Source organism: Mastacembelus armatus, chromosome 9 (genome assembly GCF_900324485.2).
Source record: "Mastacembelus armatus chromosome 9, fMasArm1.2, whole genome shotgun sequence".
In the NCBI taxonomy this organism is placed as follows: Eukaryota; Metazoa; Chordata; class Actinopteri; order Synbranchiformes; family Mastacembelidae; genus Mastacembelus; species Mastacembelus armatus.
The window spans coordinates 10,316,103-10,333,095 of record NC_046641.1 but is presented as its reverse complement, the minus strand read 5'-3'; the positions used below and the strand labels follow the sequence as shown (position 1 = coordinate 10,333,095).

The 16,993-nt window shown below is 40.4% G+C and overlaps 1 protein-coding gene across 2 annotated transcripts in view; it reads right to left on the bottom strand.

Annotated features, from left to right (window-relative positions):
• Positions 1-1,623: 1,623 nt before the first annotated feature.
• kiaa0825 (KIAA0825 ortholog) overlaps positions 1,624-16,993 on the bottom strand; it is a 104,945-nt gene continuing 89,575 nt past the window's right edge. For both annotated transcript variants that reach the window (XM_026322347.2, XM_026322348.2), the window contains one exon: positions 1,624-2,531. In XM_026322347.2, coding sequence (XP_026178132.1) covers positions 2,348-2,531 — 184 coding nt within the window. In that variant the 3' untranslated portion in view covers positions 1,624-2,347. The remainder of the gene's footprint in view (positions 2,532-16,993) is intronic.

Genomic DNA, 16,993 nt, shown 5'->3' with positions numbered 1-16,993 from the left:
TTTAGATACTCTTGCTTTTTCATTCATAAATTCTGCAGCAGGGACATAGTTGTCCCTGTCATCAGAAGTTGTTGTTCAGGACAGTTTTCAGATCAAATAAAAGCAACATGCATCAGGGTACATTACAGATCATTTAAAGGCAAAGGAAACTTATCTGATTAAAACAAAACTGACCAGACCCATAATGATACTGTGCTACAGATAAGTCCCTCCTCTGTTCCCCTATACCATGGACTCACAACTCTGTGCTAGCTACTTACTGTTGATTCACAGAAATAGCCTCCCAGTTAAACTTCAGCTGGATGTCCTACTTCTGGTCGGCCTCTAGAAGTTGAAGCTGTTTCTCTGGGGAGCTGAGCTACCCTGTTTCCTCAAGCAGAGTGCTGTAGATGCTGCAAACGAAGACCCAAATAAGAAACAGAGATGACATATTGTGGCATTGATATCCACTGACTTTGACGAGACAAAGGAGGAGCTCAGTACAGCGCTTCAGAGCAGAAGTGTGGAGCCCTATGCATTGGACTTGAATCAGATTTACTGTAAATTTTGCTGCTTTAGACAAAATTAAAAATGACAAATGAAACAATATTGCTGGCATAGAGCAGGGCAGTTAAAGCAGTATTTGGGATTAGATTTGATAAGAAATGCATTTTGAGTCATAACTTGAAAACAAAATGATAAGCAACTGCAACTTGATGTGTAAATGAAGTGAAACCAGAGTGGTCTACCCTGAAAGATGGTCTTCGTGTGTTGGCTCAATACATTTCTGTTGTGAATGCTTGCTATGGACAATGCCCATACTGAGGGCAGTTAATTAAAAAGGAAATCAGAAGAGCCAAAATACAGTATCTGTTTGTCCTACATAAATCACTATGAGCTCTGAGATTCTGAAATGTTTGATAACCCCCAAATTAACATTTTATATAAGAATATTAAATGTATTCTTTGCTGTGAATCATCCTCTGTAATGACTGGTTGGGAATTATACAATCAGCTTCAGTGATGGTTACATTATGATCCTATCACCTGTCTACAGTGGAAATACAAATAAATAACCCTAGAAGTACTTACTCTCCATGAGAAGTAAAGGAAATAGGGAAAGCAAAGTATTTTTTCACTGACAATCTTACAAGAACAATTTTACTACCTAAGTATGTTTTTTTTCCTGTAACACCAAAATAAACCAGTTGTATTATGTTAAATACAGTACATTTAGAAAAGACTAATAGTGTTTTGTTGCTGTTTAGCCCTTATTCAGACACACAAGCAGAATTTAGTTGCTGAACATTTTGTTGTCTTTTGTATTCTCTAAGTGGTTTTGAGATCACAATCGTGCTACATTTGCATTAAAAATCTAGTTAAGGAAAAAGACAGCTCAATCTGGAGCTGGAAATGTTTTCCTCATCTCTCAAAGGGGTGTGCACTAGCCTTTGTGAGATGAAATGCTGTCCTTATTGATCACAGTAGATCATTTGAGCAGTTTAATCCCTGTTTGAGCATCATATGTAGTAATAGGGAAACTCTATGATGTATTCAGAAAGGTAATGCTAACTTCAAAGTCATGAATCATCATAGATTATTGACCACACAGACATGCTGATCACTAAAGAACAGTCAATGATAAATAGTGAATGTTATTTTATTTTCATGTTTAAAACTTCACATCTTCATCTCATAAATAAAATATAGACAAAGATTAAAAAATACATTGAGCAATTGCGTTACACATAACATAAATGCTTTCTCAGTTTGCACAAAATACTGACTGATGTTGCATTGTGGGATAGATTTTTGGGGACACACTGTAATCAAAACATACATCAGTTGCTTCCCAGCTGTAATATTTGATGTTTGCTTTTAGGAAACAGGAGACAGTACGCTGACACCAATGTCTTTACTACAGTGACTGTCTCAAAAAAATAGAATGATCACACAAGTCCCATCTTGTCCCAGGAAAACAAATCTGGGCTTTCCATTTTCTCCATTTCCCAGGACTGATTTCTCGAGCTGTGCTCCAAAAAGATGAAATGCATCTGATGCAGCATAGAAAAGCACACAAAGTTTGTCTGAGCCATGTGTGTAAAGAGGCAGGCACTGTCTCCCCCAGTATTCTTGTTGTTCCATAGTTTCTTGTCTTCGCTCTCATTCATGTTTTCATGCACATATATATGCAAACTTGATGCATACAGTACATGGACAAACTCAATTACACATAAAAATGTGCGCAGACACACACACACACACACATACATACACATTCACACAAATTGTACCACCTTGAGAGCCGCGTGTACCTATTACTAGCAAGCATTTACAACATGATAAAAAATTCCAACTGCATGGACTGTTATTGGGCAGCATTTTTATCAGATAGTTGTGTTTCCCCCTGGGTCTGCTCTGTTAGTGCCTCATCAGCTTCAGGAGGGTCCTGTGGTCCCGGGCTGCAGCAGCAAACAAAATAGGCTTTCTGAAGTTCTTCTAACATTGCTTTCTCCCCATCTTCCAGCTCTGCACCGTCCTGCATCTCCCACCTGGAACACACAGACAGTATAGAGAATGTGTGGTGCTGTTTTAATTTTAAAAAACATCTGTCACCAGACTTGAAATGAAAACACACATCCAGCAGTACTTGCAAAATGTGTCTACACCTACTCTATATGTTATGCTGGTATTCAGTTGTACAGAATTGACACATTTAAAAAATGTTGCATGGCTGTTATCTCCCATTTATATGTATCACAAACAGGAAAAGGAAAAGACCACAAATCTGGAACTTGGCTTGGATTCAGCACAGTGCTGAAATCCATTCTCAAACACACACACCACAGTCTGAAAATCTCTGAGGCACTACATGTCACACTTTTATTTCTTAAGTTTTCATATGGGAGTCCTCTTCTCTTTCTTCTTTTATGCTGTGTGGGTCAGTTTCTGCTGCTATGGTACACTATCAGACTTACACTCTTGAACACACACTTGCAGGTACCCACACACAGAGGCTGAAAACTCAAGGGATGTTCTAAAAAACATTAAAACAGAAAAAAGTCAAATAAAACAGAATAGATGGTCTTTGTAAGACTGTCTCTGTGTGGCTTCCTCTTTTTGTCAATCTGCTGCTTTCTGTGGCTTAGTCATGGTGTAACAGCTGCAGAACAATCCCTGTTTGGGTGACTAATTTTTATGGTGGAAATTGCTCTTCATATCTTGTTGCTTGTCTGGCTTGTATAATTGCTTCTACAGTATGTCTCTCCATCACGTTTTCTAATTCTTCGAGAGTGGATAGAGTGGATCGAGAGCTTCAATATGAAGACATCAAGGGTAGTCACGTCGTAATTCAGTCTCAGTATTTCAATGGAGTCCCTTGACGAGTGACTGTGGTCAATCAAATCCATATGGAGTGTTGGCTGAAGGCTGTCTTTGAGCTGCCCCATCACACTCTCTCCAAAGTAAAATTATATCTGTCTGACTGCAAATGATTGCATTTTCATTGCAATCTCAGTGCCTCCTTTTATCCTGCCCCCCCCCTTCAATTCCTCACTGTATCTGAGCATATAGTTGTGCCCTGTGCTTATGTGTGAGACGTACACATGTGTAAGGAGGAAGAGGGTGTAAAACACCAAGTATATCATCTGTTTCATGCATACTAATGGAGTGGGCCTCTCACAATGCACAGCACATCAATGAAGTTTCAGTCTGTGTCATAGTGTGTATCTAGACAAATCAGACTTCCTCTTTCCCTGCTTCCCCACCACTATCAGTGCAGTAATTACCGTCTGTAATGGGGCGGATCTGTTTATGTAAATATGCAGCTTTGACAGAGGAGTGTCCTTTCAAGTGACTGCATACAATATACAATAGAACATTGGCCACTAGTTTTCTATGTTTTTTGACGACTTTTGTGCTAGTCTGAACCTTATTTTTTCTCTTGGTTATAGAGCAAGTAGACTGTCTCTCTAAAAATACATTTAAAAAAAAGAAAGTACAAAGGGAGGAGTAGTTAATCCTGCCTTTGGTAACTGTCAGGGACTATTTAGGAAGAATGCAGATGACTGCTAGGAGCAGACAAATTGCCCCTATATTATTTTTTTCAGTGACATAAAATTAAAATCAGTTCTACAAAATAACCATTATAGAACACAAATACCACTCACACAAACAAAACAATACAAATGTCACCGAGGGAGCAAAACAAGAACAGAAAGGGAGTGAGGGAGAACAAAAAGCTGGAGGAATGGTGGCCAATAAAGGAGCGAGCAAGAAAGGAAGGAAGACAGGAAGGTACGCTAAAGGTTTTTCAATGTTTAATTTTCAAATAGGATTAAGCAGAATGACATTTAGCTGAAGGTTACAGGCTCAGCATTGTCTTAGCTGATATTGATATGCAGGAGGCGCCCTGCTTGTCACCGGGACAAACACCGTTGATGAATGAGAAGCCTTTCCCCAGGAAGGTGTTAAGTGCAAATTTGAAATGAGAGAAAGGTAGAGGTAGAGAGGGAGAAAAAAAAGGGGCACACACAAAGACTGAATTACCACAATAGTTGCCGTGTATACTGTCACTAGATAATGTTGCCAAAAGTGTAAATTGTTCTGTAAAGTGTAGGTTGCACATTTGTTGAGATTAGTTGATCTTGTGCTGAAAAGGAGCCAAAAAATACACAAGGTACTTTGCTGTGTGGATCTAATTTCGACAACTACAACACAACAATGCCTCTTAGAAATGCATAAGTAGGCTAAAGTTGACAATAACTTCACTGTATCCTCATTTCGGCAAGTTTTCCCCCGGAATTTACATCTTAATAAGGGAAGTCTTACCCTTTAATTCTTATGGGCTCTGCTCATTTCTCATGCATTAATACTGGAGCTGCTGACTTGGCTCTTCCTCGGAATACAGAATAGGACACACATATTAAGACTCATATATTTACAGGATTGATGCCACGGGAGATTGTCTCAGAGTGAGATGAAAAGGCTGGCTCAGATGTATTTCAACATGAACATCAATGTAAGCTGTCCTAATCATGGGACGATGCAGGCACACGACAGACAGCATCTATCCTGATTTTCAGCTGATAATGAGTAGTGATGTTCGGCAAATTAAGAGCATAAGCCCTGCTCACAGATCATCTGGTAATCAACTTACATACTAAATCTTACACATAACACAACAAAGATGGAACTTTGATGTTTGACATCAGCAGCTCCCAGGGACAAAGTAATAGCAAAAAGGAGATGTAAACTCTGATATTAAAAAGCAAATATCAATATGGAGCAGGGATAATGAGAAAAGAACAAGCAAGAAAGAAAAAAAGTAACAGTAACAAAACAAAACGGACCGAGAAAAGTATTGACTGTGCAAAAAGAAAGTGAGGGAGCAGAAAGACGAAGCGTTTGAAAGATCACGAGAGACAGTGAGACGGTGGGCAGTGGTCTCCTCTGCAGCTGTCACTGAGCTGAGTGGTTTCTCTCAGAGTGTCGGGTGTTTGTGCTGCACTGGATGCCCTGCCTGCTCTGCCACTGGGACCGCTGTTTGTTTAAAAGGCTCTCCTGTCAAACAGAGAGCGCCAGTGGCAGCCAGACACTCAGCTAAATGACTCTGACAGCAGCCCTAATCAGAGGCTTCACACATTGCCGCAGGGCCTGGAGGATCCATCATAACCCAAGCCTAAATATTTAAAGTGCTAAACTTTCCAAAGGTCAGGTCTTTCCATGCATGCCAGGGCGACGTGTCAGAGAAGGCTGAAGAGAGGGACTCAAAGGAGAGCGCGCGGGACAGACAATGGTTAAATGTTCACTATCATTTTCACTCTTTTAAGAACCACTTTTGGTTTTAGGCATTTGGAGTCAGGTTAATATTAGTTAATGGAGATGATTTTGAGTCTTCAACCATCTTACTTGGGGCTAGAACCTGAGAATAGAGTGAAAGATGAATAAGAGAAGATTTTCTTATGTAAAAACAATTCACATCAAAGTAGGACTGCCACTGACAAGCGTGTCCTTGGCTAAACAAGACAACTGGTTTCACCCAATGTCTCTGAAAAAAAAAAAGAAAGATGAACAATGATGTTTCAAAACATTCTCAAGAAAAAAAAAAAATAATGGTCCCAGTAAAATTGGGACTCTCCAAAGATGGATGAACCTTTTCATCCACAGCTCCCTGCCCAGAATAAGTTTTAAAAATTCAAGCATTACTCCTTGAGGATGTCAGAGTCCAGAGTTAAAGGTAAAGGTAAGGTCAGGGGATGAATGTAGCTGGTGGAAAAATAACCATACAAGGATTTGTACGTGTCTGTGTCTTCTTCACATCTGGTGTAGCCATGTTAAACCCATACTATCTCATTTCATGCTCTTGCACTTGGCCTTTACGCTTATAGTTCCACTGACACTACTGCAGTGCAAGCATGTGTCTGGGACGCAGCGTGCATGGGAATAAATCATTAGGCCTACAGGAGACAGAACACAGTATATCTAAGATGTGACAGATAGTGTTTGGGGTTTTTTTGTTCTTGACCTAACTGAAGCAGATTATCTGTTCAGAAAGAAAAGTTACAATGTGTAATACCAATATGTCTGAATTTGGAATTTAAAAAAAAAAGCTCACAGTGCGTAGGGCCACAGATGAGAAGCTACATAAAAAGGGAAACAAGAAGGATTAGTTATTAGTTTGAAATGGATATTGCATATTAGAATCTAGTTCAGTTGTGGTAACTGACAAGCTCACAATACAGAAAGGGGGGTCATCTCTTTGACTCAATTTCCATTGAGAAGCAAACATCCAATTCAATTTAGATATGTGCCTGTGCTAGGCCATGAGCCAGAGGGAGATTGTAACTGACAGCCATTGGACAGCCGGCTGGATTTGAATATTGACGAGACAGAGACTTGACAGAAGGGATTATGCTCTACCTTCTGACTTACTAGCTGCTACACTGATCCATTCTATTGTCAGATCAACTCAGTGTCAGTTCTACAGTATGTCCGTGTGGTGCGGTGATGCCACTCAGTATTAGACCCTACCTGAGATCCATCTCAATCCAAACTGATGTCCACTCAAAAGCTACAAGACACAGACTAAATCAATAGGAACAAAAATATGCAATATCAAAGCAAATCTATTTCAAGGTAAACATTAGCTGGTAGCAAACAAAACACATATAGCATTTGCATTATTAAACTTGAGTACTTGACTGATTTCTTTAAATTTGATGTTTTGACATCAAAAACTACAATGACTGTATTCATGTGTCATGTTTGAATGAAGCTTCAATGTTGTAAGCTACAGCAAGCATATCTTTAAGTTTTAAAATCTTTCTGTCTGTGTGTGTACTTCCTTATACATTTGTGTGTGTAAGCATGTGGGTCAAACTCTTACTCTTACTCTCACCAGCATCATCCACCTGCTACGCAGCACACACCCTTCCATCTCAAGGGCTGCGAGAACAGCGGTGTCATAGACCGCCTGATCAAAGGGCCTTAGACAGATCTGTGAAGGCCCTTTGAAAGGACATGCACAGTGACACAAGTTGACATACTTGTACTTGCTTTGCCACAGACACACACCCAGGCTCAGAGGCATAAACACTTGCAAAAGAACATGCGCAGAGGCGCACACACAAACACTACATCAGAAAAACATCATGGTTGTCAAATCCAAGCAATGATAAGTCCAGCACATCGAAGGGCAAAGAAGCTTTTTTTTCTTAAATGCATTAAACACACACACACACACAGACACACACACAGACACTTGCACACACACACACACCTAAAGCTAGTACTATGAAATATAGAGAAAGAGAGGAATGATTAGGGAATTGAAGTTGTGACATCTCTGTTGAAAGGAATGAATCTGCCGGTTTAAAAAAAACTAATGTAACAAATCTAATGTAACACGTATAATGCACACAATTCCACAAACAGACTCCCATCAACTATGGCATATAAGTATTGGATTTCACAATATGACTGATGCTTAAAAGAGAGTTTGACTCTTTGGGAAATAAACTTGTTTGCTTTCTAGCCAAAAGATGGACAAAAAGATCAATGCCGATCGATACATGTTTGTCTGTTCAGTAAGAATCAGGAGCCAGCCGTGTTTAATTGCCCATGTTCACACTTTTCTTTTTGTACATCTAACAGAGGGGAATGAGCACCAGCTTTAGGAGTGCTGGTGGATAGATTTTGTTACTGCTGGACTGAGCCAGACTGGATATTTCCCACTGTTTCCAGTCTTTATTGCTAAGCTAGCCAGATGCTGACTCCAGCTTTATATTGGATGTACAGTCATGAAAGTATCAACCTCGTTATCTACCTTGAGGCAAGAAAGCAAGAAAGTATACAGTATATCCCAAAATGACAAATTATTTCTGATTAAAAAAAAAAAAAAAACAGTTTCATGTTATTGTTTGATTTTCAATATAAATACATAAAAAGTGACATTTATGTTAGTTGCTCTGCTGCTGTTATGCCTCCACACTCCAGAGACATTTGTTATTGTGTATTGGTGGTGGTAATGATGGGAGCAGTGGTAGGGGTGAGAAGCCTCCACCTTCTCTGCCTCCAATCTATAGAAAGAATATTATAACAATATTTCTCTTACAAAAGAAGGTTGTATATGCATTAATGTGTGGTTTATGGGCCAATTTCACTTTCATGCAAGATACCATTTTATTATTTGGAGGAATGTGACTATGTATCATGTGGCCACATATTTCAAATCCCTCAGCATGGCTGTTTCTAGCTCCTCTCTGTTCTCTCCAGTCATCCGGGGGAAAGTTTGTGTAAATTTGCAGTGGCTTAATTACTGAATAATTTAGACCATGCTCTAAATTAATGTAGACATTTCCATATTAATGTGTTTGCCTAGTGATTCTACATTTATTTGTACAGCGGACAGGAGGGTAGCAATTATCACAGCATATCATAGCAGTTGTGCCAGTATTTCAGACATCATTATGCTCCTTGTCCACCACAGTGTGACTGTGAGTACTAGTCTATTGGACACAGTTTGGTACATTCCTCAAATAGGCTTGCTGTGCTTCTCTGAGTAAGATCTATCAAATCTTGCTCCGGGAGAAAAGGGTGAGGTGCCTTGTTTGGATTTGACAAGGTGAGGTCCAATTTAGAATCCTTGCTGTTTGCGAATGTATTGTTACATGCAGTAAAAATAGGGACAACAGCAAATAACCAAACACCTGCCAAGTTTGCACAGCCATCCTATGCTGGTCAGTGCAGTACCTGACTGCTCCACACAGTCACAGAGTGCTGCACATGTCCCAGGAGGTTGACAGCTCTCTGCTCTTCTATAATCCACCCTCCACCCCGTTTCCCCTCACCTTTCTTTTCTTCTTCCTCAGGCTCCTGACTGTTTGGCTCTTGTTAGGAGCTTGGCTGAGCAGCCTGGCATCTTTCACTGAAACAGCACCCAAGAGGAGTTTGTGACACAGAGAAATGGAAGCATGTGCTTATGTGTGTATGTGTGTATGTGTGTGTGTGTGTGTGTGTGTGTGTGTGACCCCTCTTACTTGAGCTACTGTAAATCATTACAGCCAGGGCCTTCATTAAGGCAGCCAAACACCTTGGCACCTTCCAGCCCTGTCCTGTGTAGGCCTGTTGACTGCCTGACACCACATTGCAAACTCCCATCACATGGGGCACAGCAATTTCCAAAACCCCAAAAGAACCACAAAGCAGCTCCAAATAAAACTTAACCATTAAATCCCATCATTGCCACTCATGTGTTTACATGTTACATTACAGATTTTTTTGACTGTCGTAAAATGATCCATGTACATCTGAGTGTGACTCCCCTCTTCTTGCTTGCATTGCTTTTCTTTTGTATGTTACTGTACTACTGTAATGAAGGGAGGCGAGGCGAGGTGGGCAGTCGGTAAGGCAGGCTGGCAGACAGGTAGGCAGGTCCCTGTTAACAGCTCCAGTGTGCCTGCAGGTCTCTGCGATCAAAAGTCTCAGTACAGGCAATCTGTCATCCCCCGAGAACCAAAGGGAGAGATGTACGAGGAGAGAGTGAGGGAGGAAAAGAAATAAGTATACAGGAAAGGATTAGGAAAGGGCCCTTACACTGGGCAAAGATAAAGACTTGATTATGAAATGCACAAACACAAATAAATATGTTCATATGTAATGTTCCTAAAAACACAGTCCCATGCACGAGCTAAAAAAAAAATTCTGAAGTAAAACAGAGCCTTAGCCTAGACCACAATAGGTATTGTGCAAAATCTGCCTAATGTTATGTTTCCCTTATTATGGCTCCAGTGTATTTAAGGCAGTGTCCACTTACTCCCTTTATTAGTTCATCAAGTTTCTCTTGCACTGGGTTGGTTTTGAATTATATGAAAATTGTGTTCTTGACCTTTAAGCTTTTGTGTTTCCTGCCAATAGAAAACTGCTTTGCCAATGTCCTGACTAAGTTCATTTTCCATCTTAGTCTACCAGCAGTTATAATTCATCTGTCTCCAACCTAAACTAACCTGTTCACCTGTTCTACCTCCAACTCTCTTCTGCCACCAGACGTTCTGCGGGCCCCTTAACTGTATTCTGCAGAGAGTAGTCATTAAAGCTTCCCACAACATACCATCTCCTTGCATGGCTTCTGTGTACTCCTTTAAACTTTGCTACTAAATGCATAAAATATCACCCATGAATTAATGAACAAAGACAATTCAGATAAACAGTCAGTAGCTTTAAATTTTGCCCTCCTCACACACACACACACACAAGTACAAACACTAAGAACAAGCATTCACTCACGCAATCTCCCAACTAAACAGCATACAGAAAGGGAAAAGAGATGTTCAGTGTGATTTCACCTCAGTGTGCTACCAGGAAATAACCTATTACTTATTCAGTGCTTTCTTTGTCATTTGTGCATATATAAACTGTAAAATCGACTAAGGAACGCTGAGGGTTGAGAAACTGCAACTTGCTCTTAGACAAAGGCCTCGCTCTCAGACACTGATCTGGCAAAACTTCTATTCAATTTTAGCTATACATCATTTCCAAAGCCACTATGAATAAATTGCATATTTCAGCATATTCTCCGTTTTTATGGAATATGTAGTTGGGTAAGTTGCTTGCATGGTTGGTTTCATGGTGAGAGACTGAATTGACGAACAAGCAGATATGTCGGAATAAAACTGAAGTTACTGGAACCCTGTCAGGAAACTCAAAGGCCACATCAAAGCTGATAAAGACAATACAGTACAAAACAACCACATCTGCATTTTGGGGGATATAAAATAACTGATATTACAATTAACGATTTAAGACTCAATTAAAGTTGATCAGGCAGTAATGATACATCCTGCTCATCAAATGTTACCTGTTCCCAGGTTACAGTAACTGTCTAACATTGGTTTTATACAAACAATACACATACTGATTGTATGTTACTGTACAGACGAATAGAAAGTGTAATTCTATTCTCCATATTTTAAAAACACTGGGATGACCACACTAATGTATCTTCACAATTACAGTTCCTTACTGATGCCAAAATAGCATCAATTAAAACACTGACGCAAAGGCAGTGAAGTAACGGACATCCACACATTAGGCTAATCATAATAGCTTAATGCACCGGCAGCTTATATTCAACCACACAAATGGATCCTCAGCAGTAAGCAAAACCTAACTAAGAAATTTTCAGGCAATTTCAGTTTTAAAAACTAGTTTTTGATGCAAGCACACACAATATTTTTGTTTTAAAGTGTGGAGAAGTTAGGGTCACTAACTGACACCAGTTGATGTGTAACTACTCAGTGAAGGCCATACTGTAATGCAGCAGTGTTTAGGCTCCATTTATAATGACATTATTAGCAATAGGCTCCTGTGGTTTTGTTGGGCCTGCAATGAACTGATTAGTCCGTGCAGACATTGATCTCACCTTTCTATGCTATGTATGTGTGTGTGCACACACACACTGTTATTATGCATCAGATCAGGGCCTTGTTCTCTTACCATTTCAAACAGTTCATTTTCTACCATGCTAATGGCAGTTTTAAGGGGTTAAGGAGATAAATAAATCCTCGCTGTCACCTCATTTAAAATCAAATGCCACTTAATTATAGCTGTATGTGTTTTCAAACACTTTGCATAATTTATTGTTCTGCTCCATCCTAATCTCCAGATCCTTATCATGTGTGCTCTATTTTACCCCCTCTGTCCTTATAATAAAATTATAATGCTCCCTCTCCCAGTTTGTCTTTTTCTTTCTTGCTGCCAACAGCAGTGTAAAAGAGATAAGGAAGGCGATGAAAAGACATTTTTAAGTTGTGCCTCACCTTGTAGGGATTTGATGCTGTAAAGGTCTATTGTCAACTCAGGAGAGCATACATGCACACAGTCACACACATACACACAGCCTCCTGGCAGTGTTGCATTTTTCACAACCAAAATACAAACACTGTCAAATTCTATGAAAAGAGCAGGGAAACATAATCATTCATGAGTTGTTTGCAGGCACACATATCACATAAAACAGCCAATGCAAAGCACTGCTTTACTTTCATACTGTACAGGCCACCTGCTTTCATTTCTTTGTAGCACTAATGTGCCAGAAAGAACTAAGCACATTAGTGACATTAATGTACTAGTGCAGTGTAGGTCATAAAGAGGTGAGGGGTGCTAGTATGCTATTTCATTGGTTGAAACTGCCAACACTAAATGTCAGATTACATCAGTCAATTTCTCTAAAAAGAGAAAATGGTGAAAAAGTTGCCATATTGCCCCCAGTATCCTTGACCACAAGTTAATAAGAATTTTTCCTGTGATTTTAAATTGATGACCAGAAGAGAGCACAACATAGAAATGCTTTAATTAAAACCCATGCAAAAAACATCACATTGACATAGATAACCTTAATTTAGAATAGAAATGTGGTTATTCACTAAATTCAATCAGTGTAGAGGAAACAGGGTCACTGATAGAGTTATAAGAATATAGCGCAGAGTGTAGTGGCAATACATGGCACTGGCAAAAGGAAGAATTTACACTGATTGCAAAGCATGTGCAAAGAGTACAAATTGTACATAGCTAGAAACAATACATCTTTCTATATATTTACACATTCATTTCTATCACTTTGCATTCAGGGAGCATGATGTACTGTATAGTTGCAGCTGCAGAAGGGGGTGGTACAGTAATTGTCCAGCACCACACTGGACCAGAATGCAGCTTATAATCCTTATAATCAGTGGATTTTGATTCATGAGCATTTTTATCATTCAACTAAGTACAACAAGTAAAGCAGTAGTTTAAATATGTAAACAGAGGCAAGATCTGAAATAGTACCATTTTTCATACACCACTGATTAAGACATCTCATCCAAGAAGAACTCATTGCACGATGCCACCAACGCCAACAGCAACATAAAGCCAGTGCACAACAGCAAGCTAGGAATCAACATGTTATCACTCTCTTATTTAAATAAATAAATAAAAAAGATTTCTGGGAAATTGTATATGATTTGTGGGCATAGGGGAGTCACTATCAATATGTGGGAAGCTCCTGGAACTTCCAGGAACAGTTTGATGTTTGATGAGTGTTATTGATTTAAAAAAAAAAAGATGCATCGAGATGGCTTATTATCTTATTATTTCTGTTCTGAAAATACACAAAACAGAACAAAAGGACATTACTCAATGGCAAAATATCTTTAAGTCACTTTGGGCAAATAAATCTATTTTATAGAAATTGATGAAGGATCTGCACACACACACACGTACACAAACACACATACAATCTCTAACACCTTTATCAATGAGCCTCAGCCAACATGAATTGGGAGCAGATGGTGTATGCATACCTAATAAGATCTGTATGTGGCCTTCTGTTCAACAGATTCAGAAGCTAGCTGTTGCAGTGTTACCATAACTAGGTAATGGATGGGAGGAGCATGCAGTTGTGCATCCTCTCTGTGGGCCTTCCATCCTGGGCCAGTCGATGGACCAGACAGGCTGGGACTTAGTATATCACATAGATCCTATAGCTGGACAGCACAGCAGACAGAAACAAGTCAATAGGAAGGTGCTGCTTTTGAATATTCACTCTAGTGTTCAGGGACAGGCTGCATATTAATTAGCCACAGAAAAGCAGAGCTCTGTCTTTAATGCAGATTTTTTTTTTTTTTTTTTTTTTAAAGATTCCTAGAATGAGAGAGAAAGGAAGAAGGCCTCACTGAAGTGTGAGTGCATGTGTGTGGCACTGGTGATGCTGTGGGTGAAAGGTGGGGTTGCATTGTTTTGACTGAGCGACAGCTGGGTCACTTAAAGCAACACAATCATTGTCATCTAAGTCAATCTAGGATCACACCTCATTACAAATAAAATAATATAGTACAGCATAAACTTCAGACGGACACTCCAGTACGCAATTACAATAAAGTAAATTGCTTAGCCTCAAAAAGCCATCAATCATACAGAGTGCAGCCATTCCAAACATGTTCCCTATAGAGAAGCATAAAGATATTGCTATCGAGCGTTCAAAATGTCAGGGCAATGGAAACCCAGGCATTGTGCAATTACATAATGATTATTGCAAAAGTTTCTCCCCCTCACTCAGTGTGGCTGTAATATGCAGTGGATGGCCATGGGGGTTCATTAGTGAGAACAGGCTGCTGTTGAAAAGCTCCAGTTTCACCTCTGATCCTGGCTAATGTGATTTGGACCTGAGATTGGTAGTGGAGAGATTAGATGCTAGCTCACCTCAGGGTGGGAACCAGAGAAGGAGACATACATCAATGTTGTTTGCTTTCAAACTCAAAAGTCTTCTCACCTTTAATTTGCTCTGAAGCATCTGCAAAAATGTGTCTAGAAAGCATTCATGGTCTAATTTATTTTCCAGCGACAGAGAATTGGTAAGGCTGAGCGGGTGCTTGCTAATCCACTCTGTTACATTTTGGAGTACATGATTTGGGCTTTCATAACAAATCAATTGGTTTGTTGTGAGTAGGACTTGAGAGCTGAGTATACTGATGACAACTGTGTTAGCGTGTTCTCCTCTTATTACCTCATGGCTTACCCCCATGGCCTGCACTGCCACTCGCAATGTCAGGCTACTCCTTCTTTCATTTCCTTTTCATTAAGCCTCTGCTCTCTCTGTCACTTCTTAGACTCCACACTTACAGTGCCTCCACTGTCCTCCACATACTTGTCATACCCCTACACCTCCTCTATTATGTATCTACCTCTTTCCTTTCTCTCATTCCTCTCTCCCCCTCTCATTAGGTCATAGTTGTGGTGATTTGTCAGAATGGCTTGTGTTGATTAATAGGCCAATGGAGCCCCTATATTTGGGGGCTGTCAGCGGGACTCCAGAGTGCCAGGGCCACCCCACTGAGTTTCCTCACCACCCAGGTGGCCCCATTTGGGCTAAATGAGCTGTGAAGGGTCCCGGCTATGCCCGCCTGCCCCACAGTAAGACATTACACGCAAATACATACACACACGTAGGCTATAGACACAAAAAGGCACAAATGCATGCGGGCATACATAGACATGCAGACACACATACACAGTCACATCTGAGATGCAAGCACACATGCAGGCACACTCACGTACTCAACACCTTGGCTCTCACTGCCACGCACCCCTACGTTCCCACATGATTTGTCACACTCCATCAATAGACAATAAGTTACTGCCACTCTAGCCTGTCAATGGGCCCTGTCTTCAGCAGACCCCTCTATGCTATCTCCTATCCTGAAATGGGTGGGGTGGGTGGACTGGGAGAAAGTTGTGATTGTCTAGTAAAGTATGAGGAAGGAGGGGAACAAAAAGAGAGCGAAAGAGAAATAGTAAAAGAAAACATAGACCAGTAGATGGACAGAAAGAGGGAGAGCATATTAGGCATATTGCTTTGCTATGCATCCCACATCCCAGTGGAGAGCTTACAGAGCTCATCCTGATGCACAGGCAAGTAGCCAGTTACAAGGAAATGGGAGTCTGAGCCTGTGTTCGTGTTCATGTGGAGTAACATGGTTCAGCTGTTCCAAGCCAATTGTCTGGCCTTGGAGTCAGAGGCGGGTTGTGTGTATGATTGTGTGTGAAGGCAAACGTCCCTCTTTGCAAGATTATTTTTGTTTCCCCCCCAAACTAGGAGGCGGAGGCCTTGGTGAATGAGCTCACCCTGCCACATTTGTGCACACACATACACACACACCTACACACACACACACACACACACGAGCTCACAAGCACACACCTCCTCAATGATTTAATCAGATGATGGGTATTGGAGGGGAAACTGGAATCTGTGAAGGTCAGAAAAGTCTGAACAGTTCCGTCCACCACTGCAGGCTACTGCCACTGTCTCCACTCCTGCACTGTCATTACTGCTGGCCAGCTAGCTCTCATTATCAACTTACTTCATCAAATACACTTCATTATCAGCTTGTCCTTAACAGACAGATGGGATGGACCCTGCAGCAAATGACAGAGTAACTGGTATAAAGTGATCCCTTTTAATGTCTATTCAATGAGCGGGTCATAACACATATAGTCCTCTGCTATTAGTTTATCTGTGATTTACACTTGATTGGACATCTGGAGGAAGAAAAAAAAGTGGTATGTTTCTTCAGAAAATACTGTTTAATTGTACCAATGGCTATGCATTATAATTACATCTGAAGTGATTATAGTCATTATGAAGTCGTTATTTCTGAAACTGTTGAACATATGAAAGGCGAATGGATACACTGGCTGAATAGACAGCTGTTACTGAAGATGTAAGTAACTGACAGACCTATCACGCTGGCAATATGGACGACCATGAAATTAAGACTCAACGTATAGTAATTACAATGACAATGAGCTTTGTTCGACGTGTCAAGTATCAATCTAACACTTGCCAGGCAGCTTTCATATCATAGCTAATAGGCAGTTGGCGGGCCAGGCTGTTGCCAACCACTGAACCAAACTATTCATAAGCCGGCCCTTGTCATTGTGCTTAGCAGTTGACGTAACAGTAACACACACATCA